Source organism: Scyliorhinus canicula, chromosome 12, assembly GCF_902713615.1.
Source record: "Scyliorhinus canicula chromosome 12, sScyCan1.1, whole genome shotgun sequence".
NCBI classification, from domain to species: Eukaryota; Metazoa; Chordata; class Chondrichthyes; order Carcharhiniformes; family Scyliorhinidae; genus Scyliorhinus; species Scyliorhinus canicula.
The window spans coordinates 164856150-164879425 of NC_052157.1; the positions used below are offsets into that span (position 1 = coordinate 164856150).

General features: G+C 46.1%; 1 protein-coding gene across 1 annotated transcript in view; it reads left to right on the forward strand.

The window, feature by feature from the left end:
• The window catches only part of LOC119974367 (integrin alpha-E-like), a 406093-nt gene that overhangs the window by 94726 nt on the left and 288091 nt on the right, over positions 1-23276 (forward strand). The window contains 3 exon segments of the mRNA XM_038813139.1: positions 5826-5940; positions 9514-9600; positions 18801-18905. Coding sequence (XP_038669067.1) covers positions 5826-5940; positions 9514-9600; positions 18801-18905 — 307 coding nt within the window.

A 23276-nucleotide genomic window follows, 5' to 3' on the forward strand; every position in this document is an offset into this window, starting at 1 on the left:
CCATTGCATCAAGGCCACATTTGTAAGTATCTGCAACAATTCTTATTCACATGAATCCCTGCCCAGAGGACTGGAGAATCACGTGGACTTGGGGTGCTAGCCTGTTAATAAGATGCAAATGGGTCTAATTGATGTTGGGCGGTTGAGAATCTAGCCCTGAATTAACGTTACAAGTTCAATATGACTTTTTCAGAACTGGTGAATAGTTTTTTTAGGTGTATCCCAGATGTTGGTATTAGGACCACTTCTCTTTCTGACTCTAAGAACACAAGAACTAGGAGCAGGAGTAGGCCATCAGGTCCCTCGAGCCTGCTCCGCCATTTAATGAGTTCATAGCTGATCTTTTTTGGACTCACCTCCACTTTCCGGCCCGAACAACATAACCCTTAATCCCTTTATTCTTCAAAAAACTATCTATCTTTATCTTGAAAACTTTTAATGAAGGAGCCTCAACTGCTTCACTGGGCAAGGAATTCCATAGATTCACAACCCTTTGAGTGAAGAAGTTCCTCCTAAACTCAGTACTAAATCTACTTCCCCTTATTTTGAGGGTATGTCCCCTAGTTCTGCTAGTGGAAACAACCTGCCCGCATCTATCCTATATATTCTCTTCATAGTTTTATATGTTTCTAAAAGATTCCCCCCGCATCCTTCTAAATTCCAACGTGTATAGTCCCAGTCTACTCAACCTCTCCTCGTAATCCAACCCCCTCAACTCTGGGATTAACCTTGTGAATCTCCTCTGCCCTCTGCACACCCTCCAGCGCCAGTACATCCTTTCTCAAGTAAGGAGACCAAAACTGAACACAATACTCCAGGCGTGGCCTCACTAACACCTTATAACCTCCCTAGTCTTAAAATCCACCGCTCTAGCAATGAAGGACAAAACTTCATTCACTTTCTTAATCACCTGTTGCACCTGTAAATCAACTTTTTGCAACTCATGCACTAGGACACCCAGGTCCCTCTACACAGCAGCATGTTTTAATATTTTATCATTTAAATGGCGGGGAACAGAGAGTAGATCCTTGGAAAATAGGCAACAGGTTTAGATAAAGGATCTGGATCGGCGCAGGCTGGGAGGGCCGAAGGGCCTGTTCCTGTGCTGTAATTTCCTTTGTTCTTTTGTTCTAAATAATAATCCCTTTTGCTGTTATTCCTACCAAAATGGATAACCTCACGTTTGTCAACATTATATTCCATCTGCCAGACCCTAGCCCATTCACTTAACCTATCCAAATCCCTCTGCAGACTTCCAGTATTTTCTGCACTCTTTGCTTTACCACTCACCTTAGTGTTGTCTGCAAACTTGGACACATTGCACTTGGTCCCCAACTCCAAATCATCTATGTAAATTGTGAACAATTGTGGGCCCAACACGGATCCCTGAGGGAAACCACTAGCTACTGTTTGCCAACCAGAGAAACACCCATTAATCCCCACTCTTTGCTTTCTATTAATTAACCGATCCTCTATCCATGCTACTACTTTACCCTTAACGCCATGCATCTTTATCTTATGCAGCAATCTTTTGTGTGACACCTTGTTAAAAGCTTTCTGGAAATCCAGATATACCACATCCATTGGTTCCCCATTGTCTACCGCACTGGTAATGTCCTCAAAAAATTCCACTAAATTAGTTAGGCACGACCTGCCCTTTATGAACCCATGCTGCGTCTTCCCAATGGGACAATTTCTATCCAGATTCTCGCTATTTCTTCCTTGATGATAGATTCCAGCATCTTCCCTACTACCGAAATTAAGTTAACTGACCTATAATTACCCACTTTCTGCCTACCTCCTTTTTTAAACAGTGGTGTCACGTTTGCTAATTTCCAATCCGCCGGGACTACACAGAGTCTAATGAATTTCGGTAAATTATCACGAGTGCATTTGCAATTTCCCTAGCTATCTCTTTCAGTACCCTGGGATGCATTCCATCAGGGCCAGCAGACTTGTCTACCTTTAGTCACATTAGCTTGCCCATCACTACCTCCTTAGTGATAACATTCGTCTCAAGGTCCTCACCTGTCATAGCCTAATTTCGATCAGTCACTGGCATGTTATTTGTGTCTTCCACTGTGAAGACCGACCCAAAAAACCTGTTGCGTTTCTCAGCCATTCTCCCATCCCATTATAATCTCCTTTGTTTAAGCACAAAACACTAGAGTTTGATTTTACCTTCTCTCTGTGTTTTAAATGCCACCATATTGTGATCGCTCCTTCCCTAACTATGAGATCATTAATCAATCCTGTCTCATTTCACAGGACCATATCTGGGATCGCTTTTTCCCACGTAGGTTCCATTACATACTGTTCTCGGAAACTATCGCGGATACATTCTATAAACTCCTCCTCAAGGCTGCCTTGAGCAACCTGATAAAACCAGTCAACATATAGATTAAAATCCCCCATGATAACATGCATTATTTATTTCGTTGTTTATTGCCCGCCCCACAATAATGTTATATTTGGTGGCCTATAGACTACTCCTATTAGTGACATTTTCGCCTTACTATTCCTGATTTCCACCCAAATGGATTCAACCTTATCCTCCATAGCACCGATGTCATCCCTCACTACTGCCCGGATGTCATCCTTAAATAACAGAGCTACACCACCTCCTTTACCATCCCCACTCTGTCCTTCCGAATAGTTTTATACCCTCGGATATTTAACTCCCAGTCATGAACATCCTTCAACCATGTTTCAGTAATGGCCACTAACTCATAGTCATTCACGATGATTTGCGCCATCAACTCATTTACCTTATTCCTAATATGTGGAGATGCCGGCGTTGGACTGGGGTGAGCACAGTAAGAAGTCGTACAACACCAGGTTAAAGTCCAACAGGTTTGTTTCAAACACTAGCTTTTGGAGCACTGCTCCTTCCTCAGGTGACTGCTCCTGCCTCATCTGAAGAAGGAGCAGTCACCTGAGGAAGGAGCAGTGCTCCGAAAGCTAGTGTTTGAAACAAACCTGTTGGACTTTAACCTGGTGTTGTAAGACTTCTTACTGTGCTTATTCCGAATACTATGAGCATTCAGCTTAAGTACCCTTATGTTGGCTTTTATACCCCAGTTTTGAATCTTAACACCTCTATCCTAAGTAACCTCTCCTAAGTTATTTTTCCTTTTATCTCTTCTCCTAATTTTCCTTATCGTTGAACGCATATCTTCATGTAATAACCTGCTTTCTATTTATGTATTTACTTCCCGTTTTATTCCTTTTAGTATTACCAGGCCTATTCACTGAGTTCTCCTCAGTCACTGTACCCGGTACTTTGGCCCTTTTTGATTTTTGACTATGGCTTCTGTGCCTTACACTTTCCCCCTTACCGGCTTTTGTTTCTGTCCGCGTTTTACTTCCCTCCGACTTCCTGCATCGGTTCCCATCCCACTGCCACATTAGTTTAAACCCTCCCCAACAGCACTAGCCCCCCCCCCCCCCCCCCCCCAGGACATTGGTTCCAGTCCTGCCCAGGTGCAGACCATCCTGTTTGTACTGGCCCCGCCTCCCCAGAACCGGTTCCAATGCCCCAGGAATTTGAATCCCTCCCTCTTGCACCATCTCTCGAGCCACGCATTCATCCTATCTATCCTGACATTCCTACTCTGACTAGCTCGTGGCACTGGTAGCAATCCTGAGATTACTATCTTTTGAGGTCCTACTTTTTAGTTTAACTCCTAACTCCCTGAATTCAGCTTGTAGGACCTCATCCCATTTTTTTACCTATATCGTTGGTGCCTATGTGCACCACAACAGCTGGCTATTCCCTCCCTTACCCCCTCCCCCACTCAATAACCCCCCACCCCCTCCCCTTCTCCCTCCCCTCCCCCTATCTCCTCCCTCCCCACCCCCCTCCCCATCCCCCTCCCCGTGGAATCCCCTGTGGCTGTCCCCCTCTCTAACAGGTATACCGTTTGGATACTGTTGGGGCAAAGTGCAGGAGAGTGATAGTTATCGGGGACTCAAGAGTAAGGGACACAGATAGGCGCTTCTGTTGACGTGAAAGAGACTCCAGGATGGTGTGTTGCCTACCTGGTGCCAGGGTCAAGGATGTCTCTGAGCAAACACAGGACATCCTGAAGGGGGAGGGTGAACAGCCAGAGGTGGTTGTACACATAGGTACTAACAACATAGGCAGGAAGAGCAACGAGGTCCTGCAGAAAGAGTTCAGAGAGTTAGGAAGTAAGTATAAAAAGCAGGACCTCTTGGGTTGTAATCTCAGCCAGAAGGAGGAGAGTGGTGGTGGATGGGGATCATTCAGGTCTCTGTTCAAGGAAGAAGTGGAGAGCCCAAGACCATCCTGATGGGAGTAGAGGTTTGGAAGGATTGGACATCCACAGCAAGGATCCACGGTGTAGTTTTATCATAAATGAAGGCAATGCAAGGGTTAATGAAACGTATTCGGACAGCCATTTGAGGGAGCTAGCCCCATAGGTTCATAAGGGATGGGGCTAAGCCTTGTGGGACAGAAGGTGATGATGAAGAAGAAGAACAGACAGACAGAAGGTAGTGAGGGTGAGAGAGAGAGCAATTGTGTACTTGGGAGTTGTGCAGTTAGAGATAACAGAGTTTATTGTAGAAACTTTCTACTTTAGGAATGTGAACGAATCTTAGTTAGTAGTGTAATAAATTTATAGTTTTGTTTGTTACCAAAGCTTTGTGTTCTTTATTCAACACTATGCACCCAAGCCATCCAGGTGAAGCAAAATAGAGAACACAAAACACAGTAAAGATAATCCATGGTCAGGATCCATTCTCATCTCTTATTGTGCCACCATCAGCACCCTTCTTCGTCACTATCACAACTATTTACATTCCCTTTGTCTTTTTGGCCACGACATCTTTGTCAATCTCCACCTATCGCTGGACCTCTATCCAGCCCCACTGTCCAACACCACCGCAACCCCCCAACCCCACAGCAGTATATATCTGACCCAATTCCAGTTCACTCTAGCTTTGACAAAGAGTCATCCAGACTTGAAACGTTAGCTCCGTTCTCTCTCCACAGATGTTCAGTAAGGAGTCTTACAACAAGGTGACTCACCTGAGGAAGGAGCAGTGCTCCGAAAGCTTGTGTTTGAAACAAACCTGTTGGACTTTAACCTGGTGTTGTAAGACTTCTTACTTTGCTCACCCCAGTCCATGCCGGCATCTCCACATCATGTCCACAGATGTTGTCAGACCTTCTGAGATTGTTTTGCATTAATGGTTGAGTGCCCTGGAACACAGGTAAGTATAATCTGGAGATGCTGGGGCCTAGCAAGCAGGCTGTGGCCATTGGGGATGGGTGAATTTGGGGCTATTATGGGCTGAATGCCTTTTCTGTGCTTTAACATTCTGTGAATCAATGATTTTGAATTTATACTTTCCATTTCTCTTCCTCATACCCATTCTTGCGGTTACCTGACACACTCATCATGTTACTATTCCCACTTTTTGCATTGTTATAAAATGTGCTGTACAGTAGCACAGTGGTTAGCACTGTTGCTTCACAGCGGCAGGGACCTGGATTTCATTCCCGGCTTGGGTCACTGTCTGTGCGGAGTCTGCACGTTCTGCCCGTGTGTACATGGTTTTCCTCTGAGTGCTCCAGTTTCCTCCCACAAGTCCCGAAAGACGTGCTGTTAGGTGAATTGGACATTCTGAATTCTCCCTCCGTGTACCCGAACAGGCGCCGGAATGTGGAGACTAGGGGATTTTCACAGTAACTTCATTGCAGTGTTAATGTAAGCCTGCTTGTGACAATAATAAAGATTGTTACTATTGTTATTTAGAACAAATGACTATGAGAGCTAACAACTATAATAATATTACAGTTGTGTCGGCAACATCGGAAACGGCCCAGTAAGGACAGTGAAACTTTGAATGGAGTCTGCGCAGTCATGTCTTCAAAACTACAGGAAACACGTTCTTTTGAACCTGCCTCGTTGGGTGTGTATAGATCCCTTCAGTTACTATCTGTTTTGTCTACTGATTAATTATTATACTAAATTCTCTTGATTATTAGTTGATTTCTTTAAAACCCTAAAGAGGAATGGATGGATGGTCTGGTGTTTTGTTTCATCGTTTTGGGTGGGTGGGGGGGGGTTCAGACATAGTTCAATAATATATTCCCTTTGGAGATTAATGAGTGAAGCAGAGACCATGGGCTGGATTCTCCGATCCCCGTCGCCAAAACCTCATTCGGTGACGGGGCAGAGAATCCCATATGATGCCGAAATCGGGGGCGGCGGCGCTTTCGCAATGCTCAGCTTATGGCCTCCAAACGTTGGCTGAGGCCCACCCCGCGATGCTCTGTCCCCGACTGGCTAAGTTCCCGACGCCGTGGGTCGCATGTGGTCTCACTGGTCGGGAACTCAGCATGGCGACTGCAGAGTCAGTCCAGCCCCGCCACAGTCGGGAGAGGGCCGATCCGTGAGCAGCGGTGAACATATTCTGGGCTGGGGCACTGTGGTGGGGTGGTCCGGGGCACACGAGACGGAAGAAGGGGGGGCACTATTTTGCGGGCCGGATCCACAAGCGGCATCTGCCACGCGCATGCGCGGCCATGGTCCCGGCAATTCTCGAGGCCATATCGGAAGCTACAGCCATGTGCTCTACGCTGCCTCCCTGCTAGCCCCCAGCCAAACGGATGATCGGTGGCCATTTTGCACTAGTTTTCCTGGCGTAACCGTTCCCACGCGGCATGGGGACATTCTCCAAATCGGAGAATCCAGCCCCACATTTGGGGCTTACTGCAAGATTTGGATTAAAAACGCTTTTCTTGTCCTCATCAAATCATTAGGTGCTAAGGAACATGTGGGCTAAGCCAATAAGTGTCTTTATTGATATTTTGAAAGCTACATAAGACTTTGTCAGGCACTGAGAAACAGAATGTCACTGAACTGTTGCAATTACAGAGAGAGTGTTAAAGGGCTTTGTGTTGGAGTGTCATCATTCTCAAACTTTCCATTATATAGAAGGATCAGTGGGCAAGGAAACATCAGAGTCATTCTGAACCAATTACCCACCCCTGGATCAGGAATGTTAAGTACTGGACCCCTCAAAATGCCTGCTGTATCAGGAGCCCAGACCCTGAACCCCTGACAGAACCAGAATTGTAATAGTGTAGAAGGAGGTCATTTGGCTAACCCAGTCTGTACCAGCTCTCTGAATGAAAAATTCACTTGGTGCCATTCTCCTGTCCTCTTCCTACAAACCATACATTCTTTCTTTTCAGATAACAATGTAATTCTCTTTGTACGCTTTGACTGAACTTGACTCAAACACACTCTCAAAGTGTATTCCAGACATTAGCCACTCGCAGCATGAAGACGGTTTAAGAACAAAGAACAAAGAAAATTACAGCACAGGAACAGGCCCTTCGGCCCTCCCAGCCTGCGCCGATCCAGATCCTTTAACTAAACCTGTTGTCTATTTTCCAAGGATCTACTTCCCTCTGTTCCCCGCCCGTTCATATACCTGTCTAGATGCCTCTTAAATGATGCTATCGTGCCCGCCTCTACCACCTCCGCTGGAAAAGCATTCCAGGCACCCAGCACCCTCTGCGTAAAAACCTTTCCACGCATATCTCCCTTGAACTTTCCCCCTCTCACCTTGAAATCGTGACCCCTTGTAATTGACACCCCCACTCTTGGAAAAAGCTTTTTGCTATCCACCCTGTCCATACCTCTCATAATTTTATAGACCTCAATCAGGTCTCCTCTCAACCTCCATCTTTCCAATGAAAACAATCCTAATCTACTCAACCTTTCTTCATAGCTAGCACCCTCCATACCAGGCAACATCCTGGTAAACCTCCTCTGCACCCTCTCTAAAGCATCCACATCCTTCTGGTAATGTGGCGACCAGAACTGCACGCAGTATTCCAAATGTGGCCTAACCAAAGTCCGATACAACTGTAACATGACCTGCCGACTCTTGTACTCAATACCCCGTCCAATGAAGGCAAGCATGCTGTATGCCTTCTTGACCACTCTATCAACCTGCGTTGCCACCTTCAGGGTACAATGCATCTGAACTCCCAGATCTCTCTGTACATCAGTTTTCCCCAGGACTCTTCCATTGACCGTATAGTCCGCTCTTGAATTAGATCTTCCAAAATGCATCACCTCGCATTTGCCTGGATTGAACTCCATCTGCCATTTCTCTGCCCAACTCTCCAATCTATCTATATTTTGCTATATTCTCTGACAGTCCGCCTCGCTATCTGCAACTCCACCAATCTTAGTATCATCTGCAAACTTGCTCATTGTGAGAGAGGGAGCGCACACAAGACAACGAGACAGTAAATATGCATGAGAGATCGAGAGCGCTGGAGAGCTAGTGTGCATGAGAAGGCAAACGCATGATAGTCAGACAGCGAGCATGCGCGAGGGCGAGAGAGTGCAATGTAATGATTTTTCCAATAGACAGTTGTGTTATTGTAAAATGTTAAAACAGGGACGAAGAGCAGGATAAAAACAGAAAATTCTCAAAAAACTCTGCAGATCAGGCAGTTCAAACATTATCCACCAAATATCTTTTATGTCAATAATCCCGTATTTTACTCTGAACTTCCAGGCAGTTAGTGAAGCCAACGCTTTCTGACAAACCACAGACCATTGCATCAATATTAACACCCCTTGTTCCCCTACAAGAGGAGGTCGAGAGGTGGATGGGCGGGTGGGGGCACAAATCTGGTCCTTTATTGTTAACTTCACTGATTATTTAATCCTCATGAGCACAGCCCACCGACGTCTCATTTGTTCCTATGTATGTCAAACAACAGACACCTGAAATCCTTCAGCAAAGGATCCAGCCTGCTGTCTTTGATCTTAACCCAGAAAACCGGAAATGAGCAGAGAAGTTCTTCCTGGTGTCCTGGCCCCTTAACCAACAAGCACAATAAACAGACTATTATATTTCTGCATGTGAATCTTACTCTGTGCAAATTTGCTACTATGTGTTCTTCATTGCTGAAGTCAATCTGGATTACTGGAGTTGGAACACACCTTCTGACTCAGCGGTGAGAGAGCTACCAGTGATCAAAGGCTGATCTACGCCTTGCTAAACCGGGAAGGCGATGGCACAGTGAGATTTCCACCGGACCAGTAATCCAGAGACATAGGGTGATGTTCTGGAAACCCAGGTTTGTAATCCTTCATTGCAGATGGTGACATTTGAATTCAATAAAAATTAAAATTCTAATGATAACCATGAAATGATTGTCATATAAAAACCCAACTGGTTCACTAATGTCCTTTAGGGAAGGAAATCTGCCGTCCTCACCTGATCTCACCTATATGTGGCTTCAAACCCACAGCTCCACTCTTAGCTGCCCTCTGAAATGGCCGAGCAAGCCATTCAGTTCAAGGGCAATTAGAGATGGGCAATAAATGCTGGCCTAGCTAGTGGGACCCATATCCGCTGGGTTAATTCAGAGAAATAGACTACAAATGGTTTTGTTTTGAGCTGAAGGTGATAATATCCTTGGTGGTGTTAAAACATTTATTGCAATTTCAGTAAAAGACAACAGCAACAACAATAACAACAACAACAACAACAATAACAATAATAACAACAACAACAACGAAGACCGTGATTTCCCAGGTAATGGACCACCACATGATACACAGGCTATTTGCAGATTAAAATTAATTCTGGATCGGTTATTGTTGTGCATTAATTTAACACTGTGATGTTCAAACTATAACTAAACTTAAGATAATAAATCTATTTACTTGTCAGCATTAGCTTTAATAATAATCCAATGGAATTACAATAAGGAAAAGTTCTGAACATTTCGATATGGATTTTCCTGTGTGATGGATGAAGACATTTTTGATACACATTGTATTATATGTAGCTGGTGCAGTAATGGGTAAAAGTGAGGATTAGTGTGTGTGAACCCACCAACCCACTATTTAGTTTAAAGCTCTATCTACAGCCCTAGTTATGCCTACACCCTTCAACTCTCAATTCCTATCCATTCCATTACCAGTGGCTCAATTGCCAGTGCGAAGGGCATCGGGGACAATGTAACACCCCTGTTCCGCGCTGTAAGCTAAACTAACCCAAACTGATATTTTTTGTACTCACACTAGCTGTGATGGCGCTATAAAACAGTCTAATCCAGCCAACAAACCCTGGCCCAAGACCAAACCGCCCCAAGTTTTGAAAAGATACTCCCACTCAACCGCTTGAAAGTCTTTTCACCGTCCATAGATATCATTACCTCCAGCCTGACGGGAGCGTCATAACCACATTTAACAATCTCCTGATATTTGCCAATAACCGCCGCCCCTTTACAAACCCTGCCTGATCCTGCGCTATCACCCCTTATATCTGATCTTCTAGGCAGATCATTAAAACCTTGGCCAACAACTTCATATCCCCATTGAGAAGCAAAACTGGTTGAGAGGACCCAGAGTCCTCTGGATCTTTATCGTTCTTACGAATCAGTGAAATCGTGGCCTGTGTTAATGTGGGTGGCAGCTCCCCCTTTTACATTGAGTTGTTGAACATTTAAAACAGGAGTGGCCCCGATATCGTGGGAAACCGTTGCCAATTCCACTGGTCCCATCCAGGTTTCATCATCCTAATGAAATGAAATGAAAATGAAAATCTCTTATTGTCACGAGTAGGCTTCAAAGAAGTTACTGTGAAAAGCCCCTAGTCGCCACATTCCGGTGCCTGTTCGGGGAGGCTGTTACGGGAATCGAACCGTGCTGCTGGCCTGCTTGGTCTGCTTTAAAAGCCAGCGATTTTGCCCAGTGAGCTAAACCATCCCATCACTTTGTCCAGCCCAAGTGAGTTCCCAACCCTTGCATTTTCTCCTCCTTCACCACCGGGAAGTTTAAGCTGTCTGGAAACTGCTTCATACCCGAGTCTCTTCCTGGAGGTTCCAATCTGTATCGCCTCTGATAGAACAACTTGAACGCTCCGTTCACCTTACTTGGGTCAATGACCACCCTTCCTCCAGAGTCCTTTATTTGCCTAATTTCCCTCTCTGCTGCCTGTCAACTCAACTGGTGCGCAAGCAGCCTCCTGGCCTTTTCTACGTATTCGCAGAATGTACCCCTGTCCTGGACAGTTTCCCTGCCGCTTTCCTCATCGATATCAGATAGAACTCCATCTGGAGTTTCTTTCTCCTTTAATAGATCTCGATGTAGAGATACCGGCGTTGGACTGGGGTGGGCACAGTAAGAAGTCTTACAACACCAGGTTAAAGTCCAACAGGTTTTTTTCAAACACTAGCTTTCGGAGCACTGCTCCTTCCTCCGGTGAATGAAGAGGTATGTTCCAGAAACATACATATAGACAAATTCAAAGATGCCAGACAATGCTTAGAATGTGAGCATTTGCAGGTAATTAAATCTTTACAGATCGAGGAGACTCCGAGTACCTCCTAACAACTGCTAAGATGGCTTCCACCAGCCTCAGCCTTTCCATCCTTTCTATTTTGTATTTATGAGCCTTAATCGAAATTAGCGCTCCACTGACTACGTATGGAAGGTGAGGTCACCGCACTTTTGTTGATCTCACTGTAGGAGCCCCCTCTTCCGCCAGCGCAGCCTACATCTGACCTCCACTGTGGATGTTGAGATACCCTCCTCTCCACACACATATCCAAAATATGTGGTGTGCGATCTGATACAACAATCACCAAATATTCCGAACCTACAACCCCACATCAACAACTTATCTATAATTTGAAAATCGATTCAGAGTACACCAGATGTACATGTGAGAAAACAATGTCTTTCGCTGTCGGGTGCACAGACTGCCACGCACCACATTTGTTCGCTATCCTGGACACTTTCCGAGATCTGGAACACAACCGGTTCAGCACAGGGTCAAGCACCATATCAAAATCTCCACCCGTGATCAACTAATGTGTATCCATGTGTCTAAATGTGAGGTTATCCATTTTAATTGAAATAATATAAAAGCAAATTATTATCTAAATGGAGAGCAGATTGAAAATATGTCTTGGCAGATGGATCTGGGTGACTTTATTCATGAATTGTAGAAAGTCGGTATGCAGGTACAGCATGTGATTAAAAAGGCAAATTGAATGTTAGCGTTTATTGCAAAAGGACTGGAGTATAAAAGTAGAGAAGTGTTGTTGCAATTGTATAGGGTGTGGGTGAGACCACATCTGGAATATTGTGTCCAGTTTTGGTCTCCTTATTTGAGGAAGGATGTAGTGGCATTGGAGGCAGTTCAGAGGAGTTTCACCAGATTGATTCCGGAGATAAAAGGGTTGACGTATGAGGAGAGATTGAACAGTTTGGATTTATACTCGCTGGAGTTTAGAAGAATGAGAGGGATCTGATCGAGGTATATAAAATACTAAAAGGGATTGATAAAGTAAACGTAGACCAAATGTTCCACCTTGTGGGGCAATCTAGAACGAGAGGTCACAGGTTGAGAGGCGGTAATTTAGACCTGAGACGAGGAGGAACTTTTTCTCGCAGAGGGTGGTGAATTTGTGGAACTCGCTGTTCCATATTGCGGTGGAATCTGAATCATTAACTGGTTTCAAGAAGGAGATAGATATATTTCTCATTTAAAAAATGGGTTAAAGGGATATGGGGAACAGGCGTGGAGGTGATTTTGAGACCTGAAAGAGATCAGCCATGATCTGATTGAATGCCTACTCCTGCTCCTAATTATCTATGTTCCTATGTTCCACATCCGGGATCTTAGCCAACAGCTTCTTCACAAAGTCAGCTTCATCCCAATTGGGGTTATAAACATTCACCAAAACCACGGGTGTACCTTCCAATATACCACTTACCATCATGTACCTACGCCATGGATCTCCCATTATGTTCCTCGCTGAAAACCCCACCCTTTTGCTAATGAACACTGCCGCCTATCTCATCTTCAAATCCAACCCCGAGTGGAACACTTGTTCCACCCATCCCTTCCTGAACCTCATTTGGTTTTTGATCTTAAGTTGAGTTTCCTGCATAAACACCATTCTGCCTTCAAACTTTTAAAGTGGGCGAACATGTGGGACCTTTTGTTCGGCCCGTTCAATCCTCAGTTTCCCTCAAGGTGTTTGCCTCCTCCCTCCGCACAATGACTCCATGAAAAGACCTTTAACGCCTGTAGCCCATTTCTTCCTTCCCACTCCTACCTCTCCGAAAGAAATATCCAACATCCCAATATTACTCCCATCCAAACTAAGAACCAGGAACCCCCCCCCCCCAACATCCCAATATTACTCCCATCCAAACTAAGAACCAGGAACCCCCCCCCGCCATAGCCAATCATAGCTTTCTCTCCCAGTTCCGTTAATCAGCATTCCTGCTAGCTGGATGATTCCCATGCGACATTAAAAAACAAAAATCGACCTCGCGGAATCTCTCCAAATGGAGAAAATCAAATTCGCCATCCGAGGGTCAGACGACGGCTTCCACAGAATGTGGGACCCATTCATGCAATGGCTGCAGGGTAGCATGGTGGTTAGTATAAATGCTTCACAGCTCCAGGGTTCCAGGTTCGATTCCCGGCTGGGTCACTGTCTGCACATCCTCCCCCTGTGTGCGTGGGTTTCCTCCGGGTGCTCCGGTTTCCTCCCACAGTCCAAAGATGTGCGGGTTAGGTGGATTGGCCATGCTAAATTGCCCGTAGTATCCTAATAAAAGTAAGGTTAAGGGGGGGTTGTTGGGTTACGGGTATAGGGTGGATACGTGGGTTTGAGTAGGGTGATCGTGGCTCGGCACAACATTGAGGGCCGAAGGGCCTGTTCTGTGCTGTACTGTTCTATGTTCTATGTTCTAATTGTTCCGGGACCTGTTTGTGGCCAACAAACAAGAGGAAGAATAGCTGCGTGGCCAAGAATCAGGGGAAAATGGGCGGGAGTCGGGGGAAGGTAGCCGGGGCATAGAGGGGAGAGATAGACTGGGAGGGGGGGGGGGGGGGGGGGGGGAACGGCTAAACCTGAGGAGGGTGGGGCGAACCACGGGTGGGGGGCGTGGGGAGGGGGGAAGACAGCTAAACCTGGGGAGAGGGAGGCGAACCGTGGTGGGGGGTGGGGGAGGTGGGGGGTGCGGGGGGGGTGGGGGGGGGGCAGGGATGCGGGAGCTGGAGGGAGGACACGGGATGCCAAAACGTGCATGACATCTCCAGGAGCGGGGAACGAGGAAACTGGAGATGGAGGACGGGAGGAAATTAAATGAAAAACGAAATGAAAATCGCTTATTGTCACGAGTAGGCTTCAATGAAGTTACTGTGAAAAGCCCCTAGTCGCCACATTCCGGCGCCTGTCCGGGGAGGCTGGAGCGGCAGAAGCGGGGGCAAGAGTGGGATGGCAGCGAGACCCGTCAGGGAAGGGCGGGCGACAGCAGCACACAACACAGCCAAATATCGCACACTGTGATTTTCTCCCCGGCACCCAAAGGTGTGCTTGGCCCCCCAGTCCCCGCCCCCCCGCAGGCAGTCACCTACTTATGTGGGGTGGGTAATTTTGCCAGATGTACAGAGATGTCGCTGTCGAGCTGGTGCACAATACCCCACCAGTTATTCCATTTCATATGTTATTGTATTTTTTTTTATGTTGGGGTGTGCCCTTCTCCTCTAAATGTGTGTATATATATATGTGTTTCTTATTCTGTGTACATAACGGTAATTATACATTGTTCAAAAAAACCCACTAAAATATTTATAAAAAAAACCAAAAATCATTGAAACCGATATTGGAAAGCCCCTCTTTAATCCATATCAACTAACCCGCACTGCTCAACACGTACGCTATTACCTTCACTCCCCACACACCCCCCACCCGCCCCGCCGCTTATCCAACTAAATTCCAATCACATGTAAGACCATGATTCAACGTCTTCACTTTCGGCAACAAATTCTTCATCCAGACACATGGAACAGCCATGGGGACCAAATTCGCACCTCAATATGCCAACATCTTCATGCACAAGTCAGAACAAGACCTCACCCAGGACCTTCAACCGACGTTATACACCAGATACATTGATGACATTTTTTTTCCTTTGGACCCACGGTGAATAATTACTGAAACGACTACATGATGACATCAATAAGTTCCATCCCACCATCAGACTCACCATGGACCACTCTCCAGAATTGGTTGCATTCTTGGACACACTCATCGTCATCAAGGACGGTCACTTCCACACTTCGCTTTACCGCAAGCCCATGGATAAGCTCACAATGCTCCACTTCTCCAGCTTCCACCCCAAACACATTAAAGAAGCCATCCTCGATGGACAAGCCCTCCATACACACAGGATCTGCTCAGATGAGGAGGAACGTAACCGACATCTACAGACACTGAAAGATGCCCTCATACGAACGGGATATGACGCCCGACTCATCAATCGATAGTTCCAACGCGCCACAGCAAAAAACCGCACCGTCCTCCTCAGAAGATAAACACGGGTCACAACCGACAGAGTACCCTTCATCGTCCATTACTTCCCTGGAGCGGAGAAACTACGACATCTTCTTCGCAGCCTTCAACACGTCATCAATGAAGATGAACATCTTGCCAAGGTCATCCCCACACCCCCACTACTTGCCTTCAAACAACCGCGCAACCTCAAACAAACAATTGTTTGCAGCAAACTACTCAGCCTTCAGAACAGAGACCACAAAACCACACAACCGTCATGGCAATCTCTGCAAGACGTGCCAGATCATCGACATGGGTACCACCATTATACGTGAGAATACCACCCACCAGGTACGTGGTACATACTCATGCGACTCAGCCAACGTTGTCCACCTGGTATGCTGCAGGATAGGATGTCCCGAAGCGTGGTACTTTGGCGAGACCATGCAGACACTACGACAACGAATGAATGGACATCGCACAACAATTGTCAGGCAGGAATGTTCCCTTCCAGTCGGGGAACACTTCAGCAGTCGAGGCATTCAGCCTCTGATCTTCGGGTAAGCGTTCTCCAAGGCGGCCTTCAGGATGTGCGCCAACGCAGAATCGCCGAGCAGAAACTTATAGCCAAGTTCCGCACGCATGAGTATGGCCTCAAACGGGACCTTGGATTCATGTCGCATTGCAGTCACACCCCACCATCTGGCCTGGGCTTGCAAAATCATCCTGGTTTGAGACAATTCACACCTCTTTAACCTGTGATTATCGCTCTCTCCAGTTGCTCGGACTGGACCTGTAAAGACTTAATTACCTGCAAGACTCGCATTCAAAGTATCGTCTTGCATCATTGACTTTGTCCATACATATTTTTCTAGAACCCACCTCTTCATTCACCTGAGGAAGGAGCAGTGCTCTGAAAGCTAGTGATTCGAAACAGACCTGTTGGACTTTAACCTGGTGTTGTAAGGCTTCTTACTGAAGTCAACCTGTATTACTGGAGTTGGAACACACCTTCTGACTCAGCAGTGAGAGAGCTACTAGTGATCAAAGGCTGATGTACGCAGTAAACCGGGAAGGCAATGGCAGAGGGAGATTTTCACTGGACTAGTAATCCAGAGACCTAGGGTGATGGGGTGATGGGGACCCAGATTTGTAATTCCTCTATTGCAGATGGTGAAATTTGAATTCAATAAAAATCTGGAATTAAAATTCTAATGATAACCATGAAACGATTGTCAGAAAAAAATCCAACTGGTTCACTAATGTCCTTTAGGAAAGGAAATCTACCGTCCTTACCTGATCTCGCCTATATCAAATGCGCAATAAAGAGGGCTAAAAGGGGTCATGAAATATCTTTGGCTAACAGGGTTAAGGAAAATCCCAAAGCCTTTTATTCGTACATAAGGAGCAAGAGGGTAACTAGAGAAAGGATTGGCTCACTCAAAGACAAAAGAGGGAATTTATACATGGAGTCAGAGGAAATGGGTGAAATTCTTAATGAGTACTTTGCATCGGTATTCACCAAGGAGAGGGACATGACGGATGTTGAGGCTAGGGATGGATGTTTAAGTACTCTAGGTCAAGTCAGCATAAGGAAGGGGGAAGTGTTGGGTATTCTAAAAGGCATTAAGGTGGACAAATCCCCAGGTCCGGATGGGATCTATCCCAGGTTTCTGAGGGAAGCGAGGGACGAAATAGCTGGGGCCTTAACAGATATCTTTGCAGCATCCTTGAGCACGGGTGAGGTCCCGGAGGACTGGAGAATTGCTAATGTTGTCCCTTTGTTTAAGAAAGGTAGCAGGGATAATCCAGGGAATTATAGACCTGTGAGCTTGATGCCAGTGGTAGACAAACTGTTGGAGAATATACTGAGGGATAGGATCTATTCACATTTGGAAGAAAATAGACTTCTCAGTAATAGTCAGCATGGTTTATTGCAGGGAAGGTCATGTCTTACAAACCTAATAGAATTCTTTGAGGAAGTGACAAAGTTAATTGATGAGGGAAGGGCTGTAGATGTCATATACATGGACTTCAGTAAGGCGTTTGATAAAGTTTCCCATGGTAAGTTGATGGAAAAAGTGAAGTCGCATGGGGTTCAGGGTGTACTAGCTAGATGGATAAAGAGCTGGCTGGGCAACAGGAAACAGAGAGTAGTGGTGGAAGGGAGTGTCTCAAAATGGAGAAGGGTGACTAGTGGTGTTCCACAGGGATCCGTGCTCGGACCACTGTTGTTTGTGATATACATAAATGATCTGGACGAAGGTATCGGTGGTCTGATTAGCAAGTTTGCAGATGATACTAAGATTGGTGGAGTTGCAGATAGCGAGGGGGACTGTCCTAGAGAGGGAGAATACAGCAAAATATAGATAGATTGGAGAGTTGGGCAGAGAAATGGCATATGGAGTTCAATCCAGGCATATGCTAGGTGATGCATTTAGGAAGATCCAATTCAAGAGCGGACTATAGGGTCAATGGAAGAGTCCTGGGGAAAATTGATGTACAGAGAGATCTGGGAGCTCAGGTCCATTGTACCCTGAAAGTGGCAACGCAGGTCAATGTAGTTGTCAAGAAGGCATACAGCATCCTTGCCTTCATCAGACAGGGTATTGAGCACTAGAGTCGGCAGGTCATGTTACAGTTGTATAGGACTTTGGTTAGGCCACATTTGGAATACTGCGTGCAGTTCTGGTCGCCACATTACCAGAATTATGTGGATGCTTTGGAGAGGGTGCAGAGGAGGTTCACCAGGATATTGCCTGGTATGGAGGGTGCTAGCTATGAAGAAAGGTTGAATAGATTAGGATTGTTTTCGTTGGAAAGACGGAGGTTGAGGGGGGACCTGATTGAGGTCTGCAAAATTATGAGAGGTATGGACAGGGTGGATAGCAACAAGCTTTTTCCAAGAGTGGGGGTGTCAATTACAAGGGGTCACGATTTCAAGGTGAGAGGGGGAAAGTTTAAGATTTGCGTGGAAAGTTTTTTACACAGAGGGTGGTGAGTGACGAACGCTTTGCCAGCGGAGGTGGTAGAGGTGGGTACAATAGCATCATTTAAGATGCATCTAGACAGATATATGAACGGGCAAGCAACAGAAGGAAGTAGATCCTTGGAAAATAGGCGACAGGTTTAGATATAGGGTCTGGATTGGTGCAGGCTGGGAGGGCCGAAGGGCCTGTTCCTGTGCTGTAATTTTCTTTGTTCTTTGTATATGTGACTTGAAACCCACAGCTCCACTCTTAGCTGCCCTCTGAAATGGCCGAGCAAGCCATTCAGTTCAAGGGCAATTAGAGATGGACAATAAATGCTGGCCTAGCTAGTGGGACCCATATCCGCTGGGTGAATGAAGAAAAGTAGATTACAAATGGTTTTGTTTTGAGCTGAATGTGATAATATCTTTGGTGGTCATAATAATTTATTGTAATTTCAGTAAAAGACAACAGCAACAACAATAACAACAACAACAACAATAACAACAACAACAATAACAACAACAACAATAACAACAACAACAACGAAGACCGTGATTTCCCAGGTAATTGACCACCAGATGATACATAAGAACATAAGAACTAGGAGGAGGAGTAGGCCATCTGGCCCCTCGAGCCTGCTCCGCCATTCAATTAGATCATGGCTGATCTTTTGTGGACTCAGCTCCACTTTCCGGCCCGAACACCATAACCCTTAATCCCTTTATTCTTCAAAAAACTATGGGCGCGATTCTCCCAAAACGGGAGAAATCGTAAGGCTGGCGTCAAACCCGGGCGGGTTTGACGCCAGCGCGCCCCTTCCCGACCGGGAACCGATTCTGGTCCCCGGTCGGGGCTAGCATCCCGACGCCGCAAGCTCCGGCATCACGGGCTTAACGAATTTCCTTAAGCCCGCTTGCCGGAGTTAGCGCCGGCTGACGCGTCATATGACGTCAGCCGCGCATGCGCGGATTGGAAGACTCCAACCCGCGCATGCGCGGATGACGTCATCGCGTATTTGCGCGAAACCCGCGCATGCGCGGGCCGGGATGCCCCTCAGCCGCCCCACGAATGGATACTGCGGTGCGGCGGAAGGACAAATAGTGCGCGGGCATCGGGCCCGCTGCCCGCGATCGGTGGGCACCGATCGCGGGCCCATGGCACCCTTGGCACGGCCGTGGTACTGCCGTGCCAATCGGTGCCATGGTTATAAAAAGCGAGTTGTTCCCGCCGTTTTTATGAACGGCCAGACCAGGTGTGTTTGCCGTTCGTAAAAACAGCGTAAAGGGCTGGGACTTCGGCCCATCGAACAGCTGTGAATCGCTGCCGGCCGTAAAAAAACGGCGGCAGCGATTCGTGTCGGGAGTTGGGCGGGGGGGGGGGGGGGTGGGGGGGGGGAGAGAATAGCGGGAGGGCGGGAAAAATGTCGGGAAGGCCCTCCCGCTATTCTCCGACCCGTCGTGGGGGGCGGAGAATCGGGCCCTATCTATCTTTACCTTAAAAACATGTAATGAAGGAGCCTCAACTGCTTCACTGGGCAAGGAATTCCATAGATTCACAACCCTTTGGGTGAAGAAGTTCCTCCTAAACTCAGTCCTAAATCTACTTCCCCTTATTTTGAGGCTATGTCCCCTAGTTCTGCTGTCACCCACCAGTGGAAACAACCTGCCCGCATCTATCCTATCTATTCCCTTCATAATTTTAAATGTTTCTATAAGATCCCCCCTCATCCTTCTAAATTCCAACGAGTACAGTCCCAGTCTACTCAACCTCTCCTCATAATCCAATCCCTTCAGCTCTGGGATTAACCTAGTGAATCTCCTCTGCACACCCTCCAGCGCCAGTACATCCTTTCTCAAGTAAGGAGACCAAAACTGAACACAATACTCCAGGTGTGGCCGCACTAACACCTTATACAATTGCAACATAACCTCCCTAGTCTTAAACTCCATCCCTCTAGCAATGAAGGACAAAATTCCATTTGCCTTCTTAATCACCTGTTGCACATGTAAACCAACCTTCTGTGACCAATGCACTATCACACCCAAGTCTCTCTGAACAGCGGCATGCTTTAATATTTTATCGTTTAAATAATAATCCCGTTTGCTGTTATTCCTACCAAAATGGATAACCTCACATTTGTCAACATTGTATTCCATCTGCCAGACCCGAGCCCATTCACTTAACCTATCCAAATCCCTCTGCAGACTTCCAGTATCCTCTGCACTTTTCGCTTTACCACTCATCTTAGTGTCATCCGCAAACTTGGACACATTGCCCTTGGTCCCCAACTCCAAATCATCTATGTAAATTGTGAACAATTGTGGGCCCAACACGGATCTCTGAGGGACACCACTAGCTACTGATTGCCAACCAGAGAAACACCCATTTATCCCAACTCTTTGGTTTCTATTAATTAACCAATCCTCTATCCATGCTACTACTTTACCCTTAATGCCATGCATCTTTATCTTATGCAGCAACCTTTTGTGTGGCACCTTGTCAAAGGCTTTCTGGAAATCCAGATATACCACATCCATCGGCTCCCCGTTATCTACTGCACTGGTAATGTCCTCAAAAAATTCCACTAAATTAGTTAGGCATGACCTGCCCTTTATGAACCCATGCTGCGTCTGCCCAATGGGACAATTTCTATCCAGATGCCTCGCAATTTCTTCCTTGATGATAGATTCCAGCATCTTCCCTACTACCGAAGTTAAGCTCACTGGCCTATAATTTCCTGCTTTCTGCCTACCTCCTTTTTTAAACAGTGGCGTCACGTTTGCTAATTTCCAATCCACCGGGACCACCCAGAGTCTAGTGAATTTCGGTAAATTATCACTAGTGCATCTGCAATTTCCCTAGCCATCTCTTTTAGCACTCTGGGATGCATTCCATCAGGGCCAGGAGACTTGTCTACCTTTAGCCCCATTAGCTTGCCCATCACTCTCTCCTTAGTGATAACAATCCTCTCAAGGTCCTCACCTGTCATAGCCTCATTTCTATAAGTCGCTGGCATGTTATTTGTGTCTTCCACTGTGAAGACCGACCCAAAAAACCTGTTCAGTTCCTCAGCCATTTCCTCATGTCCCATTATTAAAACTCCCTTCTCATCCTCTAAAGGACCAATATTTTTCTTAGCCACTTTTTTTTGTCTTATATATTTGTAAAAACTTTTACTGTCTGTTTTTATATTCTGAGCAAGTTTACTCTCATACTCTATCTTACTCTTCTTTATAGCTTTTTTAGGAGCTTTCTGTTGCCCCCTAAAGATTTCCCAGTCCACTAATCTCCCAGCAATCTTTGCCACTTTATATGCTTTTTCCTTCAATTTGATACTCTCCCTTATTTCCTTAGATATCCACGGTCGATTTTCCCTCTTTCTTCCGTCCTTCATTTTTGTTGGTATAAACCTTTGCTGAGCACTGTGAAAAATCGCTTGGAAGGTTCTCCACTGTTCCTCAACTGTTCCACCATAAAGTCTTCGCTCCCAGTCTACCTTAGCTAGTTCTTCTCTCATCCCCTTGTAATCTCCTTTGTTTAAACACAAAACACTAGTATTTGATTTTACTTTCTCACCCTCCATCTGTATTTTAAATTCCACCATATTGTGATCGCTCCTTCCGAGAGGATCCCTAACTATGAGATCATGAATCAATCCTGTCTCATTACACAGGACAAGATCTAGGACCGCTTGTTCCCTCGTAGGTTCCATTACATACTGTTCTAGGAAACTATCGCGGATACATTCTATAAACTCCTCCTCAAGGTTGCCTTGACCGACCTGGTTAAACCAATCGACATGTAGATTAAAATCCCCCATGATAACTGCTGTACCATTTCTACATACATCAGTTATTTCTTTGTTTATTGCCTGCCCCACCATTTCGTTACTATTTGGTGGCCGATAGACTACTCCTATCAGTGACTTTTTTGCCTTACTATTCCTGATTTCCACCCAAATGGATTCAACCTTATCCTCCATAGCACCGATGTCATCCCTTACTATTGCCCGGATGTCATCCTTAAACAACAGAGCAACACCACCTCCCTTACCATCCACTCTGTCCTTCCGAATAGTTTGATACCCTCGGATATTTAACTCCCAGTCGTGACCATCCTTTAACCATGTTTCAGTAATGGACACTAAATCATAGTCATTTACGATGATTTGTGCCATCAACTCATTTACTTTATTCCGAATACTACGAGCATTCAGGTAAAGTACACTTATGTTGGTTTTTTTACCTCTGTTTTGAATCTTAACATCTCCAGTTTTATTCCTTTTGTTATTACTGGGCCTATTCACTGAGCTCCCCTCAGTCACTGTACCTTGTACTGTCGCCCTTTTAGATTTCTGACTATGTCTTCTCTGCCTTGCACTTTTCCCCTTACTTCCTTTTGCTTCTGTCCCTGTTTTACTACCTTCTAACTTCCTGCATCGGTTCCCATCCACCTGCCACATTAGTTTAAACCCTCCCCAACAGCTCTAGAAAACACCCCCCCTAGGACATCGGTTCCAGTCCTGCCCAGGTGCAGACCGCCCGGTTTGTACTGGTCCCACCTCCCCCAGAACCGGTCCCAATGCCCCAGGAATTTGAATCCCTCCCTCTTGCACCATCTCTCGAGCCACGCATTCATCCTATCTATCCTGACATTCCTACTCTGACTAGCTCGTGGAACTGGTAGCAATCCTGAGATTACTACCTTTGAGGTCCTACTTTTTAGTTTAACTCCTAACTCCCTGAATTCCGCTTGTAGGACCTCATCCCGTTTTTTACCTATATCGTTGGTGCCTATGTGCACCACGACAGCTGGCTGTTCACCCTCCCCCCCCAGAATGTCCTGCAGCCGCTCCGAGACATCCTTGACCCTTGCACCAGGGAGGCAACATACCATCCTGGAGTCTCGATTGCGCCCACAGAACCGCCTGTCTA